The 27,461-nt window shown below is 29.5% G+C and overlaps 1 protein-coding gene and 1 long non-coding RNA gene across 8 annotated transcripts in view; one reads left to right on the forward strand and one right to left on the reverse strand.

Annotated features, from left to right (window-relative positions):
* LOC116777086 (basement membrane-specific heparan sulfate proteoglycan core protein) overlaps positions 1-27,461 on the reverse strand; it is an 88,917-nt gene that overhangs the window by 30,730 nt on the left and 30,726 nt on the right. Inside the window, exons 1-2 of one of the 7 annotated variants that reach the window (XM_061526131.1) lie at positions 16,397-16,492; positions 6,931-7,073 (exon numbers count right to left, since the gene is read on the reverse strand). The exons of the other annotated variants lie outside the window; for them this stretch is intronic. Coding sequence (XP_061382115.1) covers positions 6,931-7,018 — 88 coding nt within the window. The 5' untranslated portion in view covers positions 7,019-7,073; positions 16,397-16,492. Of the gene's footprint in view, positions 1-6,930; positions 7,074-16,396; positions 16,493-27,461 lie in introns of those variants that run through there. 7 annotated transcript variants of the gene reach the window in all.
* LOC133319911 (uncharacterized) overlaps positions 1-27,461 on the forward strand; it is a 44,973-nt gene that overhangs the window by 2,933 nt on the left and 14,579 nt on the right. The window lies entirely within an intron of this gene.

Raw genomic sequence — 27,461 nt, forward strand, 5'->3', positions numbered from 1 at the left:
CACAAGATTTTATACTTAGATGTTTATCATATTTTAAAAATATATATACATTGTTGTAACATTATTTCTGTTCGTTTGTCCGTCCCTCTTAGTCTTTAATTAATATCAAATGTATCGCACTTGTAGTCAATAAACACATTAAATATCCAAGCCCTGTTAGAAGTAATAACCTTGTCTACGTACATTGCAAATGCAAATGACGTATACCGTCTTATTACATTGCATTTTTAATTATTTGACATGATATTACTCCATTACGATGATATTTAATAAATTAATAAAGAAATCTAGGTGCATAGTAACAATATATTTTATACGTAAAAAATGTTTTTATTTATTATATCTACACCTACGTTCCTCAAAACCATTCATAAATAAGTTACGTTCTAATACAAACATTTTAGTATGCTGCGATCTCAAATGCCTTTGGCGTTAAACCTGAGACAGGTCAGGTATGCAGTGCCAATCTATTTACAATACGAGCTAGGTACAACCAAATGATACATGATATGTTTTTATATCTGTGTATGTGGAAACAATTCAAGTCTTCAATAAAATCAAACGATTGTCTCAAAAGATATAGATAACATAATAAGGTCTATAAAATATCACACAGTGATTGAAAACTTAAAAAATATATGCTCGATGTTTGGTATTCTTATTTAGAAACGGTAATTTTATTTTAAATAAACAGAACGTATATATGTATCGTATGTTATCGTACGATTTGAAGATTCTTGTATCCAAAAGCGGCTTCGAATATCTCCTAATAAATATTATTATGGTCGGTGAACGTTCGCTCAATCTAATTTCAAGTGCCTACATCGCTACTAACCAACAAGTATTGAATGTGAATACCTATTCCTATTCTAAAATATTGTAAGTGAAACGTATCTTAGTTTTAATTGAAATGTTTCGTAAATAGATCTTTTTATTTATATAAAAATAATATTAACAGTTATTACAAAAGGTTTTACATGTTAGCGTAGATTGAATTCAGTTAAAACAACTAACTACATTAAGTATAAAAATCACACTAAATTATAAAAAAAAATTATAATCAGACAATGAAAGCTTATTGCTAATCTGTAACCAGAGTTCTGTGGTCAACATTACCTATTACCAATACATTTATTCTACATAAATTTAACGTTATTACGTTACTAACAATTATTCCATGTTCACTTTTGTCTTCGATATAATATAAATGCCTCATTTATTCTTTATACATCCGTGTATCGCTAAAGTAATGGGTCCCAGACAAGGCAGAAACGACAAATAAATTAAACTGTGTTATAAGTAGTCAACCTGCACCAGGCACAGGCTTTCCCTTATTACCAATTTGTCAGTAGTCGCTTTGACAGTAGTTTTAGCAATGGCTTAGAAATAAGTTTGCCATAACATAAATTAATTTTATTATAACTTAATATGCAAAAGATTGTTTGATTTCAATTATTAGGTGCAATAGGACTATCACGAATGATTTACTTCATGATGTGGTCTTTTTAGGGAGATATTAAAACTAAAGATTAATTGTTGCTTTCATTGTCTGGGTCTTCTCAGTGACCTTGACATAATATTTGCTTTTGTTTCACTTTCAATTTAATCATCGTTATTTATAATGTATAACTAGTATGTAGTTTGGGCAACGCTGGCTTGTTTATTTAATAAAAATTGAAACTATATAATAATTACGGAATTTTTTAAGCCCTACTTTCTTCATTTTAGTTAATTATGGAATTATATCAACAAATGCGAACTTTTTTGTTTTTGACTTCGTTGTTAGCCTTACAATAGGAATAAAACATTTATGAACTCAATAGCAAATTTTATACAAGAGCTAAGGCGGAGTAAAACTCTGGTGTATAAAAATATTTAACTTGTGTTAACATTAGATATCTTTGAGAGCGTCTATTATGTAAGAGTCAGTTAAAATGTTCTTAACAGATTTCCGAGTAATGACCGAGCGAGCTTATGCATTGACAAACAGTAATACAATAGCAGATTTAAATTTATAAAGAAGCACTAACCTGTCAAAATGTGATGGGTCTTAATACGGTTGGGTCATACATTTGTATATCGTTAGTAAAAGGACACAATACAATGGTTTTTGATAAAATATGCAAAGTAAGAGTTTAGGAGCTTTCAAAAAGTCAACGCTTTCAAAACCCAATTTACTGTTATAAGTTTTTGTTCTGTAAATATAGAAAAATTTATTATGAGCTGAAGATATCGCATGATTGCGGGGTGAATTAAAAAAGTGCTTAGAAAATAATTGTCATACTTTTATAAATAACGACTTTTCTTTAGTGATATTTTCACCAGCTTATTTCCTTTACTTCTACCAAATTAAATCCACATCATTTTTTTTCAATAAATTATTTCGATTTCTTCGTATTACGTAGACAACGTTCGTGTAGACAACCCTACTTTTACTGTCATGCTAATAACATCATCTCCCTCTGTGGTTAATCTTTCGTGAACCCTAGTGGGTCGTTTGATAAAAATTAGAATGGATAAAAATGCACCCATTAGCATCATAATGAGAGCATTAGACGGTTATACATTTGTCTTTCTTATATTAAAACTAATACTTTTACCGGTTTTTATTATTAAGATTATTTAGCTACACGTAATTTACTTGATATATTCTTTCCAAACTAAGTTTTATTCTGCGTTATTGCCAGTCGATGACAGCCTTGCCACCCAAACGTGTGCACTTCAACTCCAATCACCGTTCGTCCACTTTGGCCTTTATAATTCGCCGTTGACCAATATTCCCCATTCGTTTCAAATTGTTCAAATATTTAAAAGTGAACATCGCTGTGCATCGTAACTTGAGACCTTTATTTGGGGCAAAAAATTTTTTAAAAGGTATCGATAAATAAGTTACCAAATTTGCCTTTTGAAATATTGGAACTAGGAAATTTACAGGTCCTGCGTAATTAATCGTACATAAGAGCCCTTCACATTTTAGAGACTTCAAAATCTTACTTTGAACCAAACACCACTTTCAACAAAAGATCTTTGAATATTAATTATCATATGATAATTAGTATATCATCAAATAATTTAAATACATTAAAAATATTCTACGATATAGTTTGACATGAACAGAATAATATTTAACAACGCTTTTCATTGTTGTGTAGATAATTAAAAATGTAATGCATTCGTAAAAGAACAAAATTTCTATAAGTAATTACTTATAATATACATTAGTATAAACCCCGCATATGTTTTTACTAACATAATATTCACAGATTGGTTTTCGCTTTGTGAGCTTAATTTATGCCGTATTATAACACCTGCAATATTAATTATGTTCCAATCCAATGACGTATCACAGCTTAAAGATAATAATACACAAACATTTATTTATATACATATGAATTATGTATATATATAAATATGTAATAATAAAAAATAATAACATAAACTCTATTGGATTATAAATTTTACGGTTTTGCGTGAATCTGGTAAGTAACCCGGCATGATTGTATCCCGCCCCCAATTGCCATGAAACAGAAATGTTCAGAAGAGTCAATTTAACCGTGATATAAATTAATTCTTCATTGTGATTATATTTAGTGCATTTTATTTATACGATTATAAATTTATTAATAACTCTTCCTTAAGATAATACCCAGTCTTAGAAAATGTTTAAGTGGTAACGTGTTTTGTTCAGTGTGTAGGCTTATTAGATGATTGTCTCTTGCCTGAGGACATATTCTTTCCATATCCAAATCTGCCTTACTTTTGTCGAGTTAACAATACACACAACATAGCTGGCAAAAGTTCTGCCTATTTCTATGATTTACTAAAGCCCATGCTAATACATCCTCGGCATACTAATTTTTTTATGTGGAAGCATAAAAATAAAGCTTCTTTACAATGTTAGTTCAGTAAACTGAGGATAAAAGTCGAACAATAAACAGTTGTCCTGTCTAACAGTTAATGTGCCGTTAAACAACAAAACATAATTAAACACGCCTCTTGAACACTTGTATACGGAATTACACTTAAAATGAGAATATCCATTCGTAGGACAATATCATTTCATTAGAAGATGTATTTAAAAATATTTTTTGCATTCATACATAAGTATATCCATAGCTATTTTAACAAAAGCTTTTACGAATGAATTCATTTTAAGACTTTACTACATCTCATTAGTGTATTAAAGGTCAAATATTAATGGTCAATTTAAATTACACACAATGATGTTGTACTGTTGCAAATCACGAATGTGTTAGAACTCTTGCCATGCAACGAATTCAATGTTCATTTGTTATATTTTACAATCGGTCAAGCAAACCCGAGGGCATAGGAATTTCATTATCAGAAAACAAATACCTGTCAAACTACTGTTACGTGTGGTTGTTTTTTTTTCTGATATTTTAGATTTAAACACGGATATATAATGTTTAAAAACGATTTTTGAATTGCTTGCCCTCAGGTCTACGGTGGATTTTAACGAATTTTATTATACAACGACATGTATTAGAAAAAATAATTATACATATTAGCTCATTATCAATTTAATATGTAAAGCAATGTTTTTACCTACACATGTATGTCTATAGGGAGAAGTGTAATATTGATTTACACATTATTGAATTATTTGACCACAACAGTTTGTCCTCTAAGTTATTTCTATTTATTAATTAAGAAAAAGGACTTAATAATATTATCACTAAATAAAACAATATGTTCTTTTGATTAGATATCACTTCAAAATAGTTCAAACTAGATCATCACTTCAAACTAGTTCAGTAGTTATTTTAACAAATAGCATATAAATATCTTACTTATTTTTAACTGATAAATATTTGTAAATAAATAAACTTCTTATATTCTTCTTAAAATTATTATATACTATTTCAAGTTCAATAATAAATACACAAAATCCATTTTAGCCTTTGTTGACGATCTCGCAATACTGACACGTAACCCCTAACACTGTCGGGTACTATTGGATGAAGTGGATAAATTCTGTGAGTGGACGGATGGGTTGAGAATAAAACCAAATAAATGTCACTGTCTGTGTCTCGGTAGGCGGAAGACAAGATATACATCATACGATCCGAGATTAATAATGGCTGTCAATGCGTTTCTACGGTTACGGAAAATGCACCATTTAAATTTCTCGGTCGTAAGGTTGATAATATAGGTCCTACTTCATCTTTAGAAGGAATAGTAGTTAGCTTTTTAAACGATCTTAACAAGGTAGATAGCCAACAGATCAGCAACGTTAGAAAGGCTTGGATCTACGACAATTACCTAACATCATGTTTTAATTGGCCTTTCTTCGTCTATGATTTTAATAGAACCCATTTGTCAAAATTAGATGCAGGCGTCATAAAGATGTTGAAGTTGAAGCTTTATTTAGGGATCGCAAAAGTTCGCAAAAAAAGGCAATCGGAATTCTATAAACACCTAAGAGTTTCGAAGAGATATATCCTGGGGAAATCCCATGATGAAGTCGTTACATCGCTCCCAAAAGACAAAAATGCTTCAGAGTTAGAGTCAAGACTTCAATTCCATAAGCAATTTATGATAGGAGCTCAAAGTAACAAAGTAGGCTTAGGATCAAGCAAGAAGTGCCAAGATACGGATATATTGAAGTCTTTTATTTGGCAAGACGAGAATGATAAATCTAAGACCCATGTAATAAGCATAGAGATGCAGAACGAGAGGTTAGACATAGGAGATTTTTGTATTCCATTAGCACTAAAATAGCGCACTTTAATTCATGATTGGTCGCCAGCATTGCAAAAATTTTTTCTCAATGCGTTCCTTATGACTCTACCAGATCAGAGTAATTTAGTAAGATGGGGTAAAGGTACCGAAAAAACTTGCTATATTTGTGAGAAGGCAGTTAGAAGTACAACGCATTTGCTGGTGGGGTGTAAGATAAAAAAATCATCAATATTAAAATCAAGAGCCAAGTCGTACTCTATTATTAAAGCGGCTTCGGTTTGGACTATAATGATGGATACGTATGAGAAACAATACAAAATCCCAGAGGATATTTGTGCCTCGGCCTCCAGACCAGACATATTTACGTATTCGCGAATTTTAAAGCGCGTTGTGATTATATAGCTTACGGTTCCTTGGGAAACCAACATCCCCAAAGATCATGCCATCAAGGTCAATAAATATTAAGAGCTCACAAACGAAATAGGTTCGTCGTGGATTTGTACGCGGTAGAAGTGGGAGCGAGAAGTATAACGGCAAAATCTCTCTACAACCAACTAAAAGACTTGGGCTTGTCCAGAACTAATATCAATTCATTCTTGGAACGTACTTCGAAGGCAACCCTAGTAGGTTCTTTTCAAATTTGGTTAGGTAGAGAGAGAAGCTTGGACGGTGGAGGTGAGCGTTAAACGCGCGTTAGATAGGGGCCCCTTGAACTTACACCTGGGTCGCAAGTCCTAGGCACTGTTGAAGCTCCTCTCCCTGCAACGCGATGGATCCGGCAACCGCACGGTGAATCCATTAAATGCTAAGACGTTTCGTCTCGTCTCTTACAATCAGAGGGGAATAAAATCATAGAATCATTTTGTTGTTTTTATAAAAAAGTATTCAATAAGGTTGAAATATAAGCTGCATAACAGAGTGCACGACCAATAAAATGAGAGCAAGTTTTATCTCGTCTATGTATCATTGTGCATCCGTTCTCATTAATAAAATATAAGCTCTACTCTTAAAATGTCAAACAGTTAACGTCAGCTGTTATATCTATTTGATAATAGGTTTGAAAAAGTACTAGTAACAGCAAAATCGTACATAGTGAGATTTTATTGTACTTAATGATAACAATATAAAATCCTTAAAATTGCATTATAATATGAAACAATGTATAATCTTAATTCACAAGAATAGCGTATTATAAAAGAAAGTTGATTAATAAATATTGTTACTTACGCCTGATGATATTCTGGGCCTGCAGGGTTTCCAGGAAGAGGAAAAGGCAAATGGACACAAATGTCCATCTCTGTTTTGTCGATTCCATTGAACTATTTCATTTATTTCCTTTTTTACTACCGGTCGGACACGAATCTAGTAATCTTGTGACAACACTGAATATTACGTTTTGCACCCCACATATACTAATGCACAAGTCTTAGTACGATTTATCTCACAAACGATTTGAATAATAAATTTTAAAAGTTAGTTATTGTATACAAATATTTTTATCAAATAACGCTCTTCATTACTTATTTTTATGGAGATTTTGTATTTCATTACTATACCGTTATATACAATTATATAGTTTTTTTAAAATTATATTTGGACATTATTTATTTTGTTAGATTGTTTGCCGAACAAGAAAAAGTTATAACGAAATTTTATTTGTAACGTGAATCTACCAATAACAGATGTACAAAGAAAGAATGAAGAATGTGCATCTCTAAAATATGAAACAATTAAAAACTGTTACGAACTTGAAGCAAGTTGAGATTTTATCATCAATGCACACATAGTCAAGGTTGGCTGGGATTTAGGTGTTATCATTCCAACGAGATAAAAAGTCTTCTTAGAAGCGTCAGATCCGAGAGCACGAAATAAACCAAAACATCACCATCACGTTTCTTCGTAATAGAGTGAATGATTGTGTCTATAGCTTATAATACCTATGCAGTGATATCTCATTCATTTTAAATGATTAATGTATTTTAGTAGTAAAAAGTACGCTTTTAATCTATCATACAAAAAAAAAAAAGTTAAACTAATAATAGCGCGAGTCAATTTTACGTTGACACGATCGTGTAACATGAAAAATGCATCAAGAAATTTTTAAATAACCATGTGGTAGGTGGTTTTTAACAGGAATTTTCCGAAAATCCTATATCGGGAAAAAGTGCCTACGCATTTTCTAAATTCGTCATATTAAAAATATACGATGTATTTCATCGAAATTACTTTGGTCGGCTCAGTTGGGAGAGTAACTAAAGCGATTATTTCAGCGATTAAACCGGTGTCATAATTATATTAAAACCAAAAGCATGCGTCATGACAGTATAAAAAAAATGTTACACACATGCTAAGATCGTTACTATTTACTTGGTTCACAACAACATCTGGATTTGAAATCGACCTTCTATTAAAAAACACGTCATTTTATAATCACTTGTGTGTTCACGAATCGCTTTTGCTGATCTTTTTTTTTGGAACATATATCATATGGCTAAAGAAATTAGTAAATATTAATGACATAACTATAACGCTTTCAATTTGCAGTTTTGGTTAAAACCCAGTGTCATATTGTTGCTAAAAATTAGGATAGAAATATTCCAGACAAATTTATAACAGGTTTGTACTATCGATATTATTTTCCAAGTAATTTAATAAGTCCTTCTAAGAAAAACAACCACGCAAAAAAATATCTAAAGATGTTTCGCACACGTTAACAATAAAACGTATTAATCTCTGGGAATTATAACATTCTCAAACGTCAGAACACAGATGTTACATTCACAAATAAATGTTTCAATTATTTTGTTTTAAATGCAAATGCACATTAATAACGATTTCTGTTCGCTCTCATCATTACCGCAGCTCTTAGTTTATTAAACATACCTACCTAGTATTTAATTGTATACACGGCGTTTAGTAAAGAGTTGGTTACACTGCTTCTATTTTTGTCTTGGCACATGAAATCTATCTATACAAAAATCTTTCTACATCTTGTACCCAATGAAACTTTACTAAACATTTAATGCATATATGAGTGTAATATGTATGTATGCCCTTTAGTTAAGTATATTAGTCACACACAAAAAGGATTGTGATGCGACAGCAATTTTTATATAACAATAAATTTTTCAATTAGATTTTTTTTTTTAAATATATGACAATTTTCTTACTGTCAAATGTATAAATAATTTTAAATATAATATTAAATTACAACAAATGAACACAACAATAATGTGGTAAATTCGTATATACCTAGTAATATTTGAACTTGTGAATAAAATACTTAATCAACTCAAAACTTTACTAGGTTGCCGAAAAATGACCTTAAAGTAATTCTAGTTCCGATTTCTCTTCTTAAAAGCTTCTTAATTACATATTAATTCTATAAAAGAAAGTACAAAATTTATTCGTGCGAACCTGATCCAATTTCAATGTAATGGTACTTTCCAATGAAACATTTGTTTAATGAAGAATTCATGCTAAAATATGTTTAGCGGTATTGGGGATTCGAAGTTCCAAATAAAAATAAACCTATTCTATATAAACCATATATTAAAATTAAAGTTTTTATCAATATGTTTTATTAAATATCCCTCTCTATCCATCCTTTACTGAGTGATTTAATCCAATTTGAAATATAACAAACCACTCATATAATTGACAACAATAATATGAAACTTTCTCGAGCGCTGGAACACAAGCGAGATATTGTTTGTTTCCAAATAAAGAGACAGATTCAGTACCCTTAGTAGTAGTTACTAACAACAACATAAAACGGACACTTCTAATATTTGTCGTTTGTGAATCGTAAGCCATATAATATAAATTAAAAACGTCGAATGTATCTTAAAATTAATAAAGAAGAATAGATTAAAATTTGTGTAATATTTAGAAAGTAATGTTATCTGTTTGTGTCGTATGTTGAGATGGTTCTTGAAGATTTTCGATCCCGGGTAAGGTAAATAGGTGATACAGGTCATATTACACTTTGCTCCGTGAACGTGACACCATTGTATACGCCTTGCCTTGGTAACAATGAATACTGAGGTATGACACCCATTGTTTTCGATATGTCGAATAATCAACTGGATGCTATCCGACCTCAGATGCTTTTTTAATCCAACTGTTTCGATTCAAATACCAACGGCTCTGAATTATTATACTTCCAGCAGTAACAAATACCACTAAAAATTAATTTTGCATTTATCTTTATATTGTGCTCTCTAAGTAAACTATTCGGATCGAGCAAGAATAATCGCATAAGTAATAAAAGGTAGGTATCTATTACTGAAATTTATAATAATAGAAGCCTTTATAAACACGATACACGAAATTATAAGATTTATTTTGTCAGATTATTGCGGGACGTTTATTTAGAAACTGATATTAATAATTTCATGATGAGCTGGAATCGCGTGCGTGGACTACGACAAAGACTTCAAGTAACAAACTCATGCAAATAGCTTTGGGACAAATAATTTTCTAAATAACTTTTTTATAATTTTGTTTTTTATACGTGCCGACAAACTGTATTTATACAATTATAATAATTGTTAATTACATCAAAAGAAAATTATCAGACGTTGTTTCGTATAGGTTTTATTATTGAAGTTTGATTTAGGCTAAACGAATAAAGGATAAACGATGCTATCTTTCGGTATATTCACTAGAAGCCTAGAATAGCTAGCTTTTGTATCTCCGAGCGCACAGTCTATAACGTACAATTTACACGATGGCTGGTTTCCATCACGAAGAACATAGAACCAATCAGCTTGATTATTATTTATTAAAATAAAAGTTTTTATCAATTCAATTATCTTTGTTATAATTTAAAATCGCTTTCTCGTGTCACTTAAATACTGGCATGCGGTAATCGGCGAATAGTTGCTCTTTATGCAAATCTGTACATCGTCACGACAACTTGTCTTTTGTCTTTTTAACTCGCGAACCGCATTTGCCTTAGTCCAATATTTTACAAAAAACTTTCTTTTATTCATTGTATAAAGTTTCGAGCAATAAAGATTTGTCATATTTTGGGGTAACTTGACATAATATTGAATTCGATTAGAACAAAGGAATGTTCTATATTTCCTAGTATTCTATTATATAACGTTATTCTATATTCGTGGAATTGCAATTATTTGCTTAAACCTAAAAAGACTTATTGGTTTCGATGAATAGCTTTCATTCTAATTAAATACTGGAAGATTATAATTTCAAACATATATTTCATTTAAATAAGTATTAATAATATAATATTAACTTTTTTTCTGAGTTTCTTTTTAAATAATTAATAGTGATATCTTTATACTCCGATGCCTTATAACGAGACCTAGTACAAAACTTAAAACTGGAACGATTCGTGATGCGGAGACATGGCATGTTGCAAGTTATTGAAGAAAACTACGAACAGCTTCTACTTTACAAAGCGTACCATCAACAAACAATAGCAATGAAGTTTATTATGTATTTAAATGCGCATTTAATTTATAGGGAAGTACAAGCAAAGTCGGTCGCCTATTCATCACACTCTACTAACTTTTTGAATGTTTTCAAAGGGCTCAAACTATTCATTCATATTTATAGTAGCGTTTCTTAAGAGCATCAACGTGCCCTTCTAGTCCGTCTAAAGATTTAACTGTAACATAATTTGAATAGTAGATGTTATCAATTCAGTGGATAGACAATATTCATATAAGCTTATACTTTAATTTATTTTTCAAAAATGAATCTTCCATATTAACTAATTGATCGCCTTGGATGTAATCAAAACAATCAGATGTCCGTCTGTCTCAATTATGGCATTTTATTAGAACGTCAGTCTCAATTAGTGATTTCACTATCAGTTTGTGGTTCTTTGATAAAAAAAAAATCGTATAAAAAAAAAGACAATGTAATATGTATTCAAGAATTTGCTAGTATCGCCATCCTTAAGGTGATTGGAATGCATTTAGGGCAACCTCACGAATTAATCAACAGCCTCTGACACTTCACACCGATTCTAATTATCTTTGGAATACATACCGAGTGTTATGTGCTTCAAGTAACATAACGTAACGTAAAAATAAACGTGTTATATGTATAGAACAGATATTATGAATGAAGACTTAAAATTTTCTATTATTAAAATAGTCGGAGTGTTCATAAACAAGGTCAATATATAATAATGCACATTTTAATTAGCTATAGAATATTAAAAAGATCTTCAGTTCAGTCTTGACGTCATTTTTTTAGCTTTTATTATGCTTATAGCAGCTAACGAAAACATATACCTCTTGTAATGAAGTACTATTTAGTGTGTATGTTATGTTTTGATATTGCCTTTACATGATAACCTATTAAGTACTGATTGGATTCAGGAAGTATTATTTAACCTAAAGGTCTGTTAGGGTCCGAGTGATAACTGAACGTTATGTTTCCCGACTTATTATACTGGTCTCTAATGTTGCTATGGTAATTGTATTTAAGATAATCAAATAATATAGGCCTGCGTAAACACATTTGTAAAACTTCGATACATATTAGTTGCATAGTTTATTGAAAATACAACCAATAACCGCCTAATTTGTAAATAGATGAACAACACACACAATTCCACTTTGATATATAATTTAAAAATAACATCCCAATGTGATATTGAAGATGAATTTTTTTTATATAGCATTCCAATGTTTGTAAAGAATTTAATGACGTAATATTATTGTTTAGTCAACAGATAAAACATTATCCTTTGTAAAGGGAAAGTTGGTTCCCCATCTAATTTCGGGGATATGTGTCGTATTTCGTATACAAACAGCTTTCTCAGATCAAAGAGAATTTTGGTGTCGCAAACCGAAACACTTCAACTTAAGACGCTCTATAAAATAAGCTTAGAATTTATTTAAAAAAGTTAAATTAACTGTTATTGAGAATACAGTAACTAGAATTTAATTAATCCAGCAAATTAAATATTAAACAGCATATCAGGATTTTTTTTAATGTTATAATTTTTAATAGATGTCTAAAACAAAGAGGTGAAGTTTAGTTGAAGTTTATCATGTGTTAACTTGCTTTTGACCTTAATTTGAAACTACGGCGAAGCCAATCTCGAATAGTGCTACTCATAATAATCTATGGAAATATTAACTCACTAACTTTAACATATAAATAAATTAAGAGATAAAAAAAAAACGAAAAAAAAATATTGACTTTAAATGCATTAAATAGATTAAACTCACTTAAACCTATAAATTCTTTTTGTATTTGTGTTTGTGAATGTTTTAAAAAATAATTTTTGCGTGGATAACAAGAAGAATTACGACATTTTACTTTAAAGGAGTACCCTCAAAACTATATTAGGACTTTTTATAATAAGCTATGTAAATTAGTAAGTGTATTTCAGAAGAAGAAAGGACATGAAAATGGAAGAATGGAAATCTTAGTTTTTAATAGTGAAATTAATTTTAGTATTATTTTAAATTTTAAAACATGAAAAAAAAAAGGAAAAATAGAACAAGCGAGTGACACACAATGACAGTTAAGCGTTAGAAATAGTTTTGTTAGAGTTGTTCTCTGTTTGAATTTATTTCAATAAAAAATATATCTCAATTATCTGTGACCTTAAAAAGTCAATTAAATGAGAAAGTTATGAAAGTCTGTTATAAGAATATTTAAGTCTTGATGATATACAATTTTATTAGCAAAATCTGGTAGGTACCCATTCTGATACTATTCATATCTATAGAGGACAAAAAAGTCAAATCGAAGTAATCACATTACATAAACATAACAAATGTACGAAGTGTACGAAGTTTTTTATTTTTAAAAATCATGCATCATGCATGTTTTGAACTACACATGAGCTGACTTATTAAGTTTTGGTAAAATAAAAAGAAAATTAAATTAAATACAATGAAACCTTCAACTTATTTAAAATGAATCGAATGAAACCGTGGATTGATAAACAAATTGTCCTGTGAGAAAGAAATGAAAATGAAAACAAAGCTTATATAGAAGTAGGCTTTAAAGTTATCCGATAACAGTCATTTGATAGTATAGCTTAAATTTCTAATACTACCTTCGTAAAGAAAAGCTCGAGAGGAAATTTATTGTAAAATATTCACTGAATGCAATGAATTTATATGAGAAAGAAAAATACAGAGAACTATAGTTGATAATGTGTATGCAACAGCTCTAATAATTATTATCTGGGGGTAAATTCCAGTGGGGACTAATTAAATACATGGAATAAGTGTTTACGTTCATAAACCCACAATCCGACTTTGAGGTTTCAGCTTGAGCTTATGACTAAATATCGATACTTCATTAAGACCGATATATGTAAAATTTTAACCGCTTAATGACTTTTAAATTAACTAAGCAATAGAAATACCTTTATAATAACTATAACCTAAAGCAATATCAAGCAAAAATGTGGCTATATTAATTAATAATTTCTTAACCAAATGTAAATATAATAAATCCACAAAATCTATCTGTTACAGAGCGATCATTTCCATGCATACTCTGACATTAGTGCTGTCACAATATTTGTTACGCATTCATATTATTCGAAATTAGAATTATGTCTGATAAGTCTCGTCGAGTAGTAGTCTCGTACATTTAAAAAGGGGGTAATTAGAGTGAACTAGATGCTTGGTTGAGGAAAACATTTTGAAAAATTAATGTAGTCATAATTGTGCTGCACCGGACTTATGACGCATCCGCGTTTACCTCGCTTATTTGCTCTGTGCTCTGTGCTCTTGTTTCGTTTGAATTGACTTTCACATTAAACATTTTGTTCATCAAAATGAAACTGTAATGTCATATAACTCAGCAATAACTTTAATTAATAACAACAGAACTAAAACAGTGTTACGACATATCTAATATTATATACCCATTGTAACATTATTTCATACTTCGGTATGTGCACTTTATGTCAGATTATATTGGCAAGTGAATTTTTTCGTTGGTCACAGATTTTCATAATATTTATAGAGTTTGGCCGTATATCTGTCAATGGCAATACCACGAAATGTTCCAAAGATATATCGAAATGTTTTAATGAAAAACAAAAAGTATTGTAACGTAAAATAATATTGAATTCACGTGATACAGTATTTATAGAAGGCATCTTTTAAGTTTCGTACACATACATTGTACGGGTACTGGTTAGTTACTTAATAATTTCAGATCACACAAAGAAATCTCGTAAAGTTCTATTTCCAACTATTTCGGTGTTATTTTCATTGAATATAATTTTGTCATGTCTACTTCATCATTACATATTTGCCAACAATAAAAAAACCTATGGAATATCATTTTAAGCGGTTTGCGGTAGCGTACGTTTACCGCTGTAAGTTATTTTTAAAATAGAATTAAAAGACTTTGTTATTGCCTACAGCAAAGTATTTTAGATTTAAAGTAATTATACAACTATTTTAAAAGATTAGATCCACAATACTCTAAAGTGTAGACAAACGCACCAGTGTGAGACTTTTTGGTATAATTGAGATATTTTTTATTTTTATGTACAGTAGATTTTGATCCTAAATTGATTTGTCGAATGCGTTATTGTAAACTGTTCATTTAAATACAACGTTAGTAACCACACCTCTGTAGGCCCTGGTCCCGTACAATGGATCTCTTTGAGCTGCATATCATTTGCATCATTAAGAAAAGACTCCTTTATTATGTTCGGCTTCTTATAACGGGATGTGATGCTTGTAATCAGGAACTTACGTACATCGACCGTTGTGAGGTAAAACTTTTTTATTTTATTCGCTCGATTGAAATGTTATATTCGAATATTCTATTAAGAGGTATATTAACATATTTTTTTTGACAAAAATACTATCCATATTTTATCAAATTATCAAAAAAATATATACGGAATTATTTTAATTCAATGTTATGAATCCATAAATTTCAGTTTCTATAAATTTTCTATTTTCTGTTTAATTATAAATAAAGTTTGTTAGTTGTTGACCAAAGCTACATTGATTAGAAGAATTTACAAGGTGCCTCTAGGAATTGTCGACCGTTACAAAGTATAAATGCTTTTGAAACATACGTAGGGACTTTATAGGTCAACAGGCATGTATAGACAGGAACCTTACTTTAACATTTTAGAGTAATATGTTATAAAAACACTATACTTATTTTTATTCTACATTGTGCATTATCATTAAAATATCTATAATAATTGTATAACATATATCTAAGTAACATTTTACTTACTCGTTTTGTGTCGTTTATGAGAATACATTAAAAAAAATCGTGTTAGATTGCGATATTAGGAATATATTATTATTATTATTATTATTATTATGTATAATATTGTAGGTAATTTAATATTATGCTGTTTAGAATTCTAGTGACCGAAAATCGAGAAACTTTTTGAACAGTTATGAATTGTTTTTTTTTTTTAAATTAAGACAATGGTTAAAAAGCCAAATGTCTCCAATGAAATTTAAATCCTAAAACGAGAGATGTACCAATTAGCTTCCAAAAAATAGTTTTCGAGAGTTTTTCCGTTGCTAGTAGAAATCGGCTAAATGCCAATTTTAAGTTCTAAACGGCTAATTTAAGGAACTGGTTTTAAAGTTTACTCTAGTTAATGAGGCACCGCGTTTTAGATTCCAGTTCAATTAAGTTAATATTTATCTCGTGTGGGATGCAATACGCGTTTTTATTCTGTCACAAAACTTACGGATATAGACGCGCGGGTCGTCGGAGCGTGCGATCGTTCGCTCGTTCGGTGTTGGACTGAATGCCTTGCGAGTTGCGGCTATGAGAACTTGTAATGCACTGCCTGTAGGCGAGTTCAGAGATAACACTAGCCTCGCAGATCGTACAAACAACGTATCGAATTCTATTTTGTTTTCGTATATCGACAATTTTTTATTCCTAATAAAACAAAGCTTTTATGCTCTTTTTTACATATGAATGGTGTCCCACACAATGTGTGTTTAACGATTGATACATTTGGTCATAGTAAAAAAGATATTATTATAAACCTTATAATAACTTAATGTAAAGAATTGTGCACATAATTAAATACGGATCCGATTTATCTTATTTAAAAAAAAAATTGAATAAACAAATACATTCTTGTTAAATACAAAATAAATATATCAGTAAAGACTTTCAAGTAAAGAGTATAAAGCATCCTTTCAGTGTCAATTAATTTCTTGCAAAATGAATTAGCAGATAGCTCTTTACATTGTAGCACATTTACTATTTTTGTTTTACATTGATTTAATTTGGTTGAAATGTTCTTATTGAATTATATGTCAATATTAATATAGGATCTTTATTATATATTAAAACTAACTAAGTATATTAAATATAGTTGTTTCTCTATATATGTCTATAATCGAAGAATGACAAATAATTCCTAGCTATAAAACAACAACACAGAAATAGAATGACAGTTACATCTGTTATCTTGTCACACTAGCAGAATGATGGACCAAAACATTTCATATAAAACAATTAAAGCGATGTTCAATGCACAAAAATTCTGATGATGGTTTAAATTCAGCCGTATTGAGTAAAAAATCATATAGTTTTATCAAATCATATTGATATAAAGTAAGGGGACGATTGAAATTAAAGACTACCCTCGCTGACATTCAATAGGTAATAAAGTTTTAATTCTATGTCCCTGAGGTAAGACGTCCTGCACTTATTAACTTTAAAACGACTCGGACTTGAGGTACTAAGAAGTGCGGCGATGAAGCTGGACTTGAAATACTTCCTTAATGGAGTAGGAAGCTTGAAAACATTCCCACTGTCAAGACATTCGGGGGCCCGTCAGCTCGGATTAGGATAGCCACTGATAAGTTTTTAAACAAACTTAGTTTTACTATCCACGAATGTTTTAAACTTTTTTTTGCCATCCCAAATTGGTATTAATTATAGAAGGGATCAGGTTTTAAAAATACTTTCTATCCATGGTTTGTGAAATTTCATACATATTCCGTTTTTAGAAGCTTCATTTCTTTTTATCCAAATAAAGCTCATATCATCCTTAATAGGTATTGATGCACTGATAAAAGTTACTTTTATTATGTTTTCATCACATAAATAACACAGTTGAGTAACGTTTAGATAGATTTTTAACATTGTGTATATATTTTTGCACATTTTTATAATTTGATAGTTTTTATGTAAATATAGGTACATAATATATAAATGTAATATATAAATAGTAATTAAGTAAAGCATGCCAGATTTGATAAACAGATTTGTATGATTGTGGGATGATTTTTTTTTTATAAGCAAATACGAAAAAGCAGAATATAAAATATTTAATTTTAAACGTTGTTTGCATTTTACAATTTATTGGCAATTGCCAGTTTAATGGCAATTTAGTTACTTGTCTAACGGATATAATAATTAAAGTTACACATGAACCTATCTCTAAATACATTAATATATTTCTATATTCTTTTCACTAGAGAGCTTTTTCTAACAACTTATATTGTTTTATATTTTATATATAATATATAAAAACCTATATAGATCAAGTCAAAACCATTACCGTACTGAAAACCATGTTGCTAAGAATTAAAAAGGAAATATTACCGAATAAAAAAATAAATGCTCGTCTCTCTAGTCTCTTGAAAAATACGATGCTAAGTAACAAAAAGTGTACCCTATCTAGAGGAGCCAACCTCGAGGTTGTCTTTGAGTAACATTAATCGGTTTCATCGCGCCAGAGTACACGCATTCGCTGGCACTAAGCTTCTCTGTCCGGATATTCAAAATAAATATCTCAATGAATGGATATAAGACACAATTTACTCTGAGCTAAACAAGCGCACGGAAAGAAATAATCACATACGACTTTAAGCGCATCACATGACATCGAAAATCCGTTTTCAAAGAGATTAAATTGAAAATAAAAACAGAACTCACTAACAAACATTTTTAATACACGACGGGTACAGATTATCTAAAACCTTATAAAAAAAAATACTTAAACCAATCAAGCGTGACAGTATTTTAGAAACGTATTCCATTAATATTGACATTTTATTTTTAAATAAAAACATTTAGGAATGATAATAATTTATAGTCAAGAATCTTTATAAAATTTTGTCTAGATTGTGACTTTAAATACTCCTCCCGACTAATACGAACCTAAAAGAGGGTACTTGTAAAAAACATTTGTTTGCTGGTCACTGAAGAAACATCGTAAAATCTGCAATTATTCCACGAAACTATAACTTTTGTATTGATATTTAGGTTGTCTGCTATTAACCTGGTTTTAGTCTATTCGCGGTATCCTTTATAACGATCTACAAGACGCTTATAATAAAACTATTATTATTTATAGCTTGTTTTAAACAAACATTTTTGTGAAATTACTTCATTAGATTGGTTAAAATAAGAAACAAAAACGTTGCTTAGCGACGTCTATTGAATTAATTTCGTTTGTTGCTTTGCTTCTTGTGTCTTATATCTATAAATTTCACATATGAATTTGAAGTTTTATGTTTAGAGCATAGTTTTTATAAGATTAATCCATGTTATCGGTATGTTAGCATCATATAAATGTTGTCCATATCGCACAGCCAATTTTACTTTTAGTTCTTGATGGCAATTGAGTTAGTTAACAGATTTTAATGAATGTGTATTGTTCAAAATAACAGGGTGACGGACAGACTAACAAATGTAATTGAATGACGGTATACAAACAAGTTTGAAATAGCACGCGATTTCGGTGCAATAGTATTACAATAACAATAGTCGTCAATGATCATTCTGTTTACTCTATACTATTATTTGCTGACTTTGCTCTGTATTCTAACTATGATTTGATTGCTGTCATAAAAAATATATGTTCTATTATCTGTGGCTGGTGCACCTATTTTATATTTATCTGTATTTTGTAGATATGAAAAAAAAAAGTCGAACTTTGTTCATTGTGTAACTTAAGAATGCTATTGTTAGAATCAAACCATCGCTAAAAGCATTTATACGTAATATTATTTTCATTCTGTATGTATAAGGAGTGTGGAAATAAAAAAAAAGCGCGTAGTTTTTGTATTCATAACTTAAATGCTAAACCATAAATTTACATAGCCTAACAAATAATGTGTTTTTTGAAGTTTACAAAAGTATATTAATTTAGATAAAATTATATTTAAGAATAAGTAAGCAAGGAATATTCAAAATTCATAAAAAAAAATTTGTCCAATTCCTCATCGGTCTCGTTGAAAATATATTTTTTCCTATAATATTTTCTTTCTATCCCAGCGTAGCAATATTAATAATAGTCGAAGAATTAAATATAGCTGCCGAAATACTTCCATAGAGCTTATTTTAAATTTGAAGTCCCAATTTTCATCTGCCAATACTCTCGCAATGTTTTATGATTTAACCTTATTATATTATGATGGACGAAAATATATATAATTAACGAAATTATTCGGAATAATTTAAAAATATTGAAATATGCAATATAATTTCATCTGCAAATGGGCACACTTTTAGAGTATCTAAATCTATTTGTAGAACCAAAAAATCGGCTCGGCTTGGATTGATGAATGGAATTAGACAAGCTGCTTTTATCAGCTGATTTGTCGCCTATTTTAAGGAATGAATGGTGCAATTATTTTAAGTATACTTAATTTTTTAACAATTTAAAGGAGACAGTAGATATAGAATACAATGATAGAGCATTTCTATGGATCATTTTGTAAATAGGTTAATGCATGGTTTAAATTTTAAATAAATTTTGTGATATGTATAGTTATATTAAAATGAAGCAAAGAAAATTAAAGAAGTTACGATAGAACCATAATAATATTATTTTGATTAAAAAAGAAATCAGAAAAGGGTCAAAATTATTTAAATTATAAATTATTTTTGTGTGACGTAGATTTTAGGGAACCCTTGATATATTTCTTTTATCAGGAACTTTGGTCTTTGAAATTATTTAAGCTCGCATCATCATGATGCTATGACGTCACTCTGATAATCACCTCGTTACATTCCTGAAATGTTTGACAAACAAAACGCGCTCCAATTTAATAGATTAAGTATATAAAATTCTTGTTAGTTACTTCATAATAAATATCTTGATGAGTTATTTTAAAAACAGAATCCCGTCAAGTTCTTCTTAATCACAATGTAACTACACTATCGAAATTCAACGAAATTCACTTGGTATGTGACACATAAAAACAGAACATTCACTGAAATGACTTGCTTGCATAAGCAATGGCATAAACTTATTATGTCGTATACTGATAGACATTTAGGTAAAAAGTGCTATACCGCGTCGGAACATTGTCATAAAATCTGTTAAACGGGGGTCGCGCACGCAAATGACCGACTGTTTACCTCAAAATAACCTGACATCTTTTCGCTTGTTTATATTTCTAGACTGTTAATACAGTTTATATATTCAACTTTTCAATAGAATTCAGTTATTGGGCCTGGTAAAGTTTCTAAATGATGTAAAGAAAATCTGACGTTAATAGAATCGCATGCTAATTTCTAATATATTTGTATATATTTAGCATAACATTTCAATGACTCATAATTGCATGACACATTTGTATTGTGTCATTTCAAATAGGATAAAGATTTCTGCATCTCAGCTGTGAACACATATTGTAATATTTTACTTGCAATATTTTTTTAATTATTTTACAAAACAAATAAAAAACACACGAAACATAAAAAACCAAGTCCATTACAACCGTTATGGCCAAAATCATCTAGAGGATCATTTGTGGCCATGCGAATAAGTTCGCATTTAGCTTGCTTGCCATGGGTGGTAACAAGCTGATGTCATTGGGTAAAATTAATTGACGTATCACAACAAATAATTACAACACAATGAATATTGTCACTATAAATCAACACCAATGATAACCAATTACTCTTTATCGGCAACGAGAGTTTATATAAAGATCTCAAATACTTTATATCTAAACTAGTTCTTGGCAGTGACTTCGTCTGTATGACCTATGACGGCCAACTCACAGCGACATCTTTATAACTGTCATGTCACAACTCTGCGAGAACTACACTTAATTCCAAGAGAAATATTATTTTATGTATCTTGATGTCTAAATTACTGTTAAGTTTCATAAAAATTCGTGAAGTAGTTTTTTGCGTAAAGGGGCAAGAAAAGTCGTATATGGATCCTTGCATCCTTACCAAATGCCATACACCAATATATCCATACATAAATGCAAATATTCGCATTTATAATTAATGAATATTACTGGTAGATATTGTTGGGGGCTTAGGGCTGTCTATTCTTCTACAACGATACGACGAAATTTCGGAACTCATGAATAATGGGCCATTGTTTCCTTGCAAAAACATTGATAGTAAAACTTAGGAATTCCTACTGTACTTGCATTTAAAAATCGGGTAACCGTAGCAAGTAATGGTTATGTTAATCGAATACCACGTGATAATTTACTTCTGCTTTCTGAGTACGACATGGGACTGTTGGGTTCCGGCGTGACGTCCTGGCAGGCCGATCGTGACACTATCTATTCGCACATCTAATTTATACCTGCAAAGGACTACAGACACGAGACTCAACTTCGTACGACTATTCCATTGGTTCGAACAAGTTTGTTAATAAAAAGCTCCAAGTTTTTTTTACTTACTTCTAAATGATTTATCGTCATAAAACTAACACACACACATAAATATATATATATATATATATATATATATATATATTATATATATATATATATATATATATATATATAGAGAGAGAGAGAGAGAGAATGTGTAACTAACATCGCTTTTCTTCATTGCATCCTATACAGATAATTAAATGATAAAGACAAAAATATACTGAATAAATATGTATCACTTTTGTTATTACAATTAATTAAGTCAATTGAAAGTGAAAATAAAAATGATTATTTTTTTCCTACTATCATAATGATGATTAAATAAAAGGATATTTTGAGATGATTTTTAAGAAGAAAATGTTGCCATCACTAATTTTAATGTGCGTACTTAATTTGTTTTCATAATGTTTTTATAAAAATAATATTAAGACAAGTGCCAGTCACATAAATGAAAATTAAGTAAGCAATTGCCCAAGTTATAAAAATATTGTCTGTATAAATATATTTTAAAGATCCCACATTAGGGTCAGGGAACTGTTTATATTTCACAACGATGTTGGCCTTTAAACAAAAATTGATAAGTTCAATTGATAACATAGTTATTCATCTTCTACATGGAATCTATGCTATTATGCTAGCTATTATTCTATAATCATGTTTACAATTTACTGCTCTAGATAATAAGGTCGTAACATACTCTTATTTTCGTTTCATGTAAGGTCGTTTATCACAGTCCAGTTAATTAATAAATTAATATTGTAAAGAGTTTTATATTGGTTAATAAATTTTACTACACACATTGCTCCTCAATCGGGACAATATTGGCAATTTAATATTAGCCATTATGGTCGAGAGAGACATCGGTAGCGGACGGAGGGAAATGAATTCAAGCACGCGATCCTATATTCAATTTTATAAAGAAACTTATTTGATCCAGCTAAGTAAAACGATTGATGAAACGTGGTATAATAAATAAAGCCAGAAAAATACCTCATTTACAAAATATTACTATGTATTTTATTCTATTTCTGGTGAGAGCTTATGTCATATCATAATTTCTAATAGTGTCAGTAGCTATATTGTTTACCAAGGGTTAAAAAAAATCTAAAGATTTTTTACATAAATAAGCATCCGAAGTATTCTAAGTTATATTATACGGTGTTTTATAATAATTACTTTTTGTCTTCTTTTATCATTCTTATATTAGTTATTTGGCCTAAAATGGTTGAGTAAAAAACCAATGACAGGTTCTTCGAGCTTTGAGTTCTTTTATCATTCAATCATGTTGCAAAAGTTGGCAGTTTTTTCGCTCCTAGAAAGTTAGTCATGATCGTATTATTGTCAACGTTTTAAAACTGCCCAAAAATAAAAACGAGGCTAGTACATTATTGGAATAATTTCTAGCAGGTTTGAGCCAAACGTTCCATCTTTATGCAGATTTAACGAATTTGGAGTCTCAAAGTCTAGTTATTTAAACTATGAACTTCTCCTTAACAATCATGATATTCAAGATGTCTTTGAAAATATAATTGAAGATAACTTTTTTAATTAGCTTAATTTTTTTCCGAACCGGAAACTCCAAACGAAATTAACGACGATGTGTCTCAAATTTTACTCCTAATATATATCTCGAATAATATTAGCTTTTCAATATAACTCACTCGATAATAAGAAATATAAAGTATTAATTTTTCGATTCAACTATTGAAAAAAACATCAAAATATTAACAATCTCATATGGAACAATTCTTGTCAGAATGCCATTTATTTCTGCATCTTCACTCCAGTGGATGATTTGATTAACTTTACTTTTAAACTTACGTTATACTTTGGAAAGATGTATCAAAGATAACCAAATCGTAATTCTTTTTTATGACTATTTTATATTAATAAAGTTTTATAATTAAGATATTATATATTAATTAAGGTTAAGGATGTATAAAAATAGTACGATTTTTTTATCTTTTTGATATGTATGAGTAAATATTTATTAATTATTATACATTTCTGATATGTTGTACCCTTTCATATTTTTGAAGGTTCATGGCTTAGTCTTATACTTTTAATCTGTTCCTATTACCGTCAGATCGATATCAACGACGGGACTGAGGGTAGACGGACGGGAATCACATATTCATTCCGTGGACATTCCATTTTCAAAAAAAAATTAATTGATAACTACTATACTAGATTCAACCTTTTATAATGCATGCATCTACATAAAAGTTTAGAACGAGCTTGCTATTTACTATTTTACTGTATAGTTTGACTCGAGCTGACGATATCATTGTTCTATTTTTTCAGTACAAATTCTTTATATCTTTATATATTAGATGTCACGTTATTAATTTATGTTATTAAAATATCGACAGTTTTAAAACAAAATATGTTGTATACTTTACATCATGTAATAGCTCTTTACACATATTATTGATAATACAATGAAGACATGATATTGTAATGACTATAGACTATCGATTTACCAAATCACGCAACTACTAGGGATAGCAACGCAAATTTTATGCGTCGACAAAATATAAATCTTTAAGTGATTAAATTACACATATTATTAGACAAAATTTATCGTCATAACCTGCTTTATTTATATCAAGTAATATTTATATCCTACAAGTGAGAAATCTTTGCGGCTTAAAAATCTGCATGTTTTTAAAAATTCGATGTGATGCTTTGTAATCAATTCATCGATAACATTTTGAGAAAGGTGCAAGGACAGCACTATACAGTAATGGTTGTACTTTATTAAAGACAATAAAACTATCATATTTTATGTTATAGAAAAATTGTGTCCGTGTCTCAAAGCACGTGCAAAATCCTTTTAGTTACATTGAAAACATTATTAAAAATAAAGACTGCACTCAGAGTATTTATTTCCTATATTTAATGAAGAGAACTAATAATAATTTTATCATTTTATTTTCTACTCGAGAACCTATATAGATCGGTGTATCTATTACAAAATTAAATTAACTATAAAAATTTTTATTATGTCAAAAATTTTTTCCTAGTTCCATATATAAATACATACAGACAAACTATCAATAAATAATTTCCGAGTGTAACCAGAGCTGATTTATTTATTATTATCGAATATTTTGGGATGTAACATTTATAAAGTTGGATATTTATTTAATACAAAATACTATCTGCAACTCAATTATACCTTCATAATATACATTTTTTTTCTTATGAAATAAAATATCAGCTAACAGCTAAAGATCTAATAGATTCATTCTACACTTTATGAGGAATTATCCCGTCTCAACTTCCACATAAGATTTCATCTCGACCTCTTTTCCCTATCCTGAATATTATTCTCTGCTTATCAAAAGCAAAGTGGACATTTTACTCGATGGAATATCATTTCCCGTATATATAATTGTTTATATATATATATACATTCATGTCTATAAAAAACCTCATTAAATTATCCTAACTTCGTATAATTACTCAATCTAATATAGAATAAAACGTGTGCAAGCAATTACAATTAAGTAAATTGTAAAGACAAATCAAGCATTTTATTTACAACACATCAGTCATATATAATTTGAAATTCATGTGACTAAGTATGGTGTCTATGATGTAATATGGAATCAACTTGAATATTCATGTGTGTTTTACATCAGCTGGTTACTGTTATCTAGAAAAGAGCCGCTTTGACCGCTAAGCACTTCCTTTAATTATGATTCTTGTTCTGGTCATAATTTGAATTATATTTATACAGTACTTTACCTTCGTGTGAGTTCGCTGAGGTTATTAATGTAAATTTATTTTCACACTGGCCATTAATTATCAATTTACATAAAAACTTTTTAGTCTTTGTTATATTGTACCTAATCGTCCCAAAAGTCACTCTGAACGATTCGAAATACGAAAGGAATATGTACGAAAAATATCTTTTTCTACAGTGTTCCATTTAGAAAAATAAAACGGTTTTTTTTTATTACTGGATACCCACGCACCATTTAAAAAAAATATTTATAAGTACAACCTAAGTATCATGTGGACAAGTAATAGTTTATGGTTCGTCTGAAAATCTAACTGGTTGAGAAAAATATAAACCATTTTTTCTTTCCTTTCAACATTCAACATAATAGTGCTAGCATTACATCGTAAGAATAGAATCTACATGTTGTTCTGTTCTCGTTAAAAGTAATGCTTATGTTGTCAAGGGAGTGCTGTCATAAAATTCCTTTTGCAATAATTAAAAAAAAAAAGAAAACAAATTAGAACAAAACATTACTATGTACTAGTGATCTGGACGTGACGATTAATCTCTGTACTAGATAACTTTACTTATCTTCATGACAATGTAAACATTATGATTGCTCGCAATGTGGCGTTCATACGGTCACTTTGTCACCTTTGATATCTTCACGTTATAAAAATGTTAAAATTTTCGTCAGATAAGAATATATTAAAGAAAATAATAGTTTTAAATATATATGTTTACTATTTGTCTTTACAACAACGAAGCGGTAAATTGTTCATTTAATTTTGTTTGTCTGTTTAGAAGCTGTTCAAATACCAATCGTTAAGTAAGAGAAAAACTGCAACACAACATCTTTAATGGATAGCAGAACTGATGATAAAACTATAATATTTAAAGTAAATTCGTTTCACAATAGATATTCTTACAAAATTTTGTTGCGCTTAAAATTCTATGAAAATCAGCAGTCCTATACATATAAGTACCTATCAATATCATTTATAAAGTAAAAATCCTTTAGGTAAAATTTCGTTACCAAAAATTGTATCAAATCACTGTATTTTGCGACCTGACCAGTAGTTTAATTATACTAATAACACAATTAAAGTTAACTAAATTTGTCTCTATACTATTATTGGCAAAATGTATTTTCCTGCTGTACACAGATTTTTCTTTAATCCATTAAATATCCTAGATTTTATGTATCATTAATAATATAAATAATTAGAAAATTATCATAATAGTAAAACGCGGAGCGAAACCCTTCTTTGCAGTTAGAGAATTTAGCAAAAGGATGCACTTGGTTATCTATCTAAAACAATAAGTATTTTGAAATATATATTAAGCGTATTTGAAAAATAACCGACACACATACGATACGTCAATCGGTAAAAACACTTTATTCCATGTATTTTTACTTAAAC

This window comes from Danaus plexippus, chromosome Z (assembly GCF_018135715.1).
Source record: "Danaus plexippus chromosome Z, MEX_DaPlex, whole genome shotgun sequence".
Taxonomy (NCBI): domain Eukaryota; kingdom Metazoa; phylum Arthropoda; class Insecta; order Lepidoptera; family Nymphalidae; genus Danaus; species Danaus plexippus.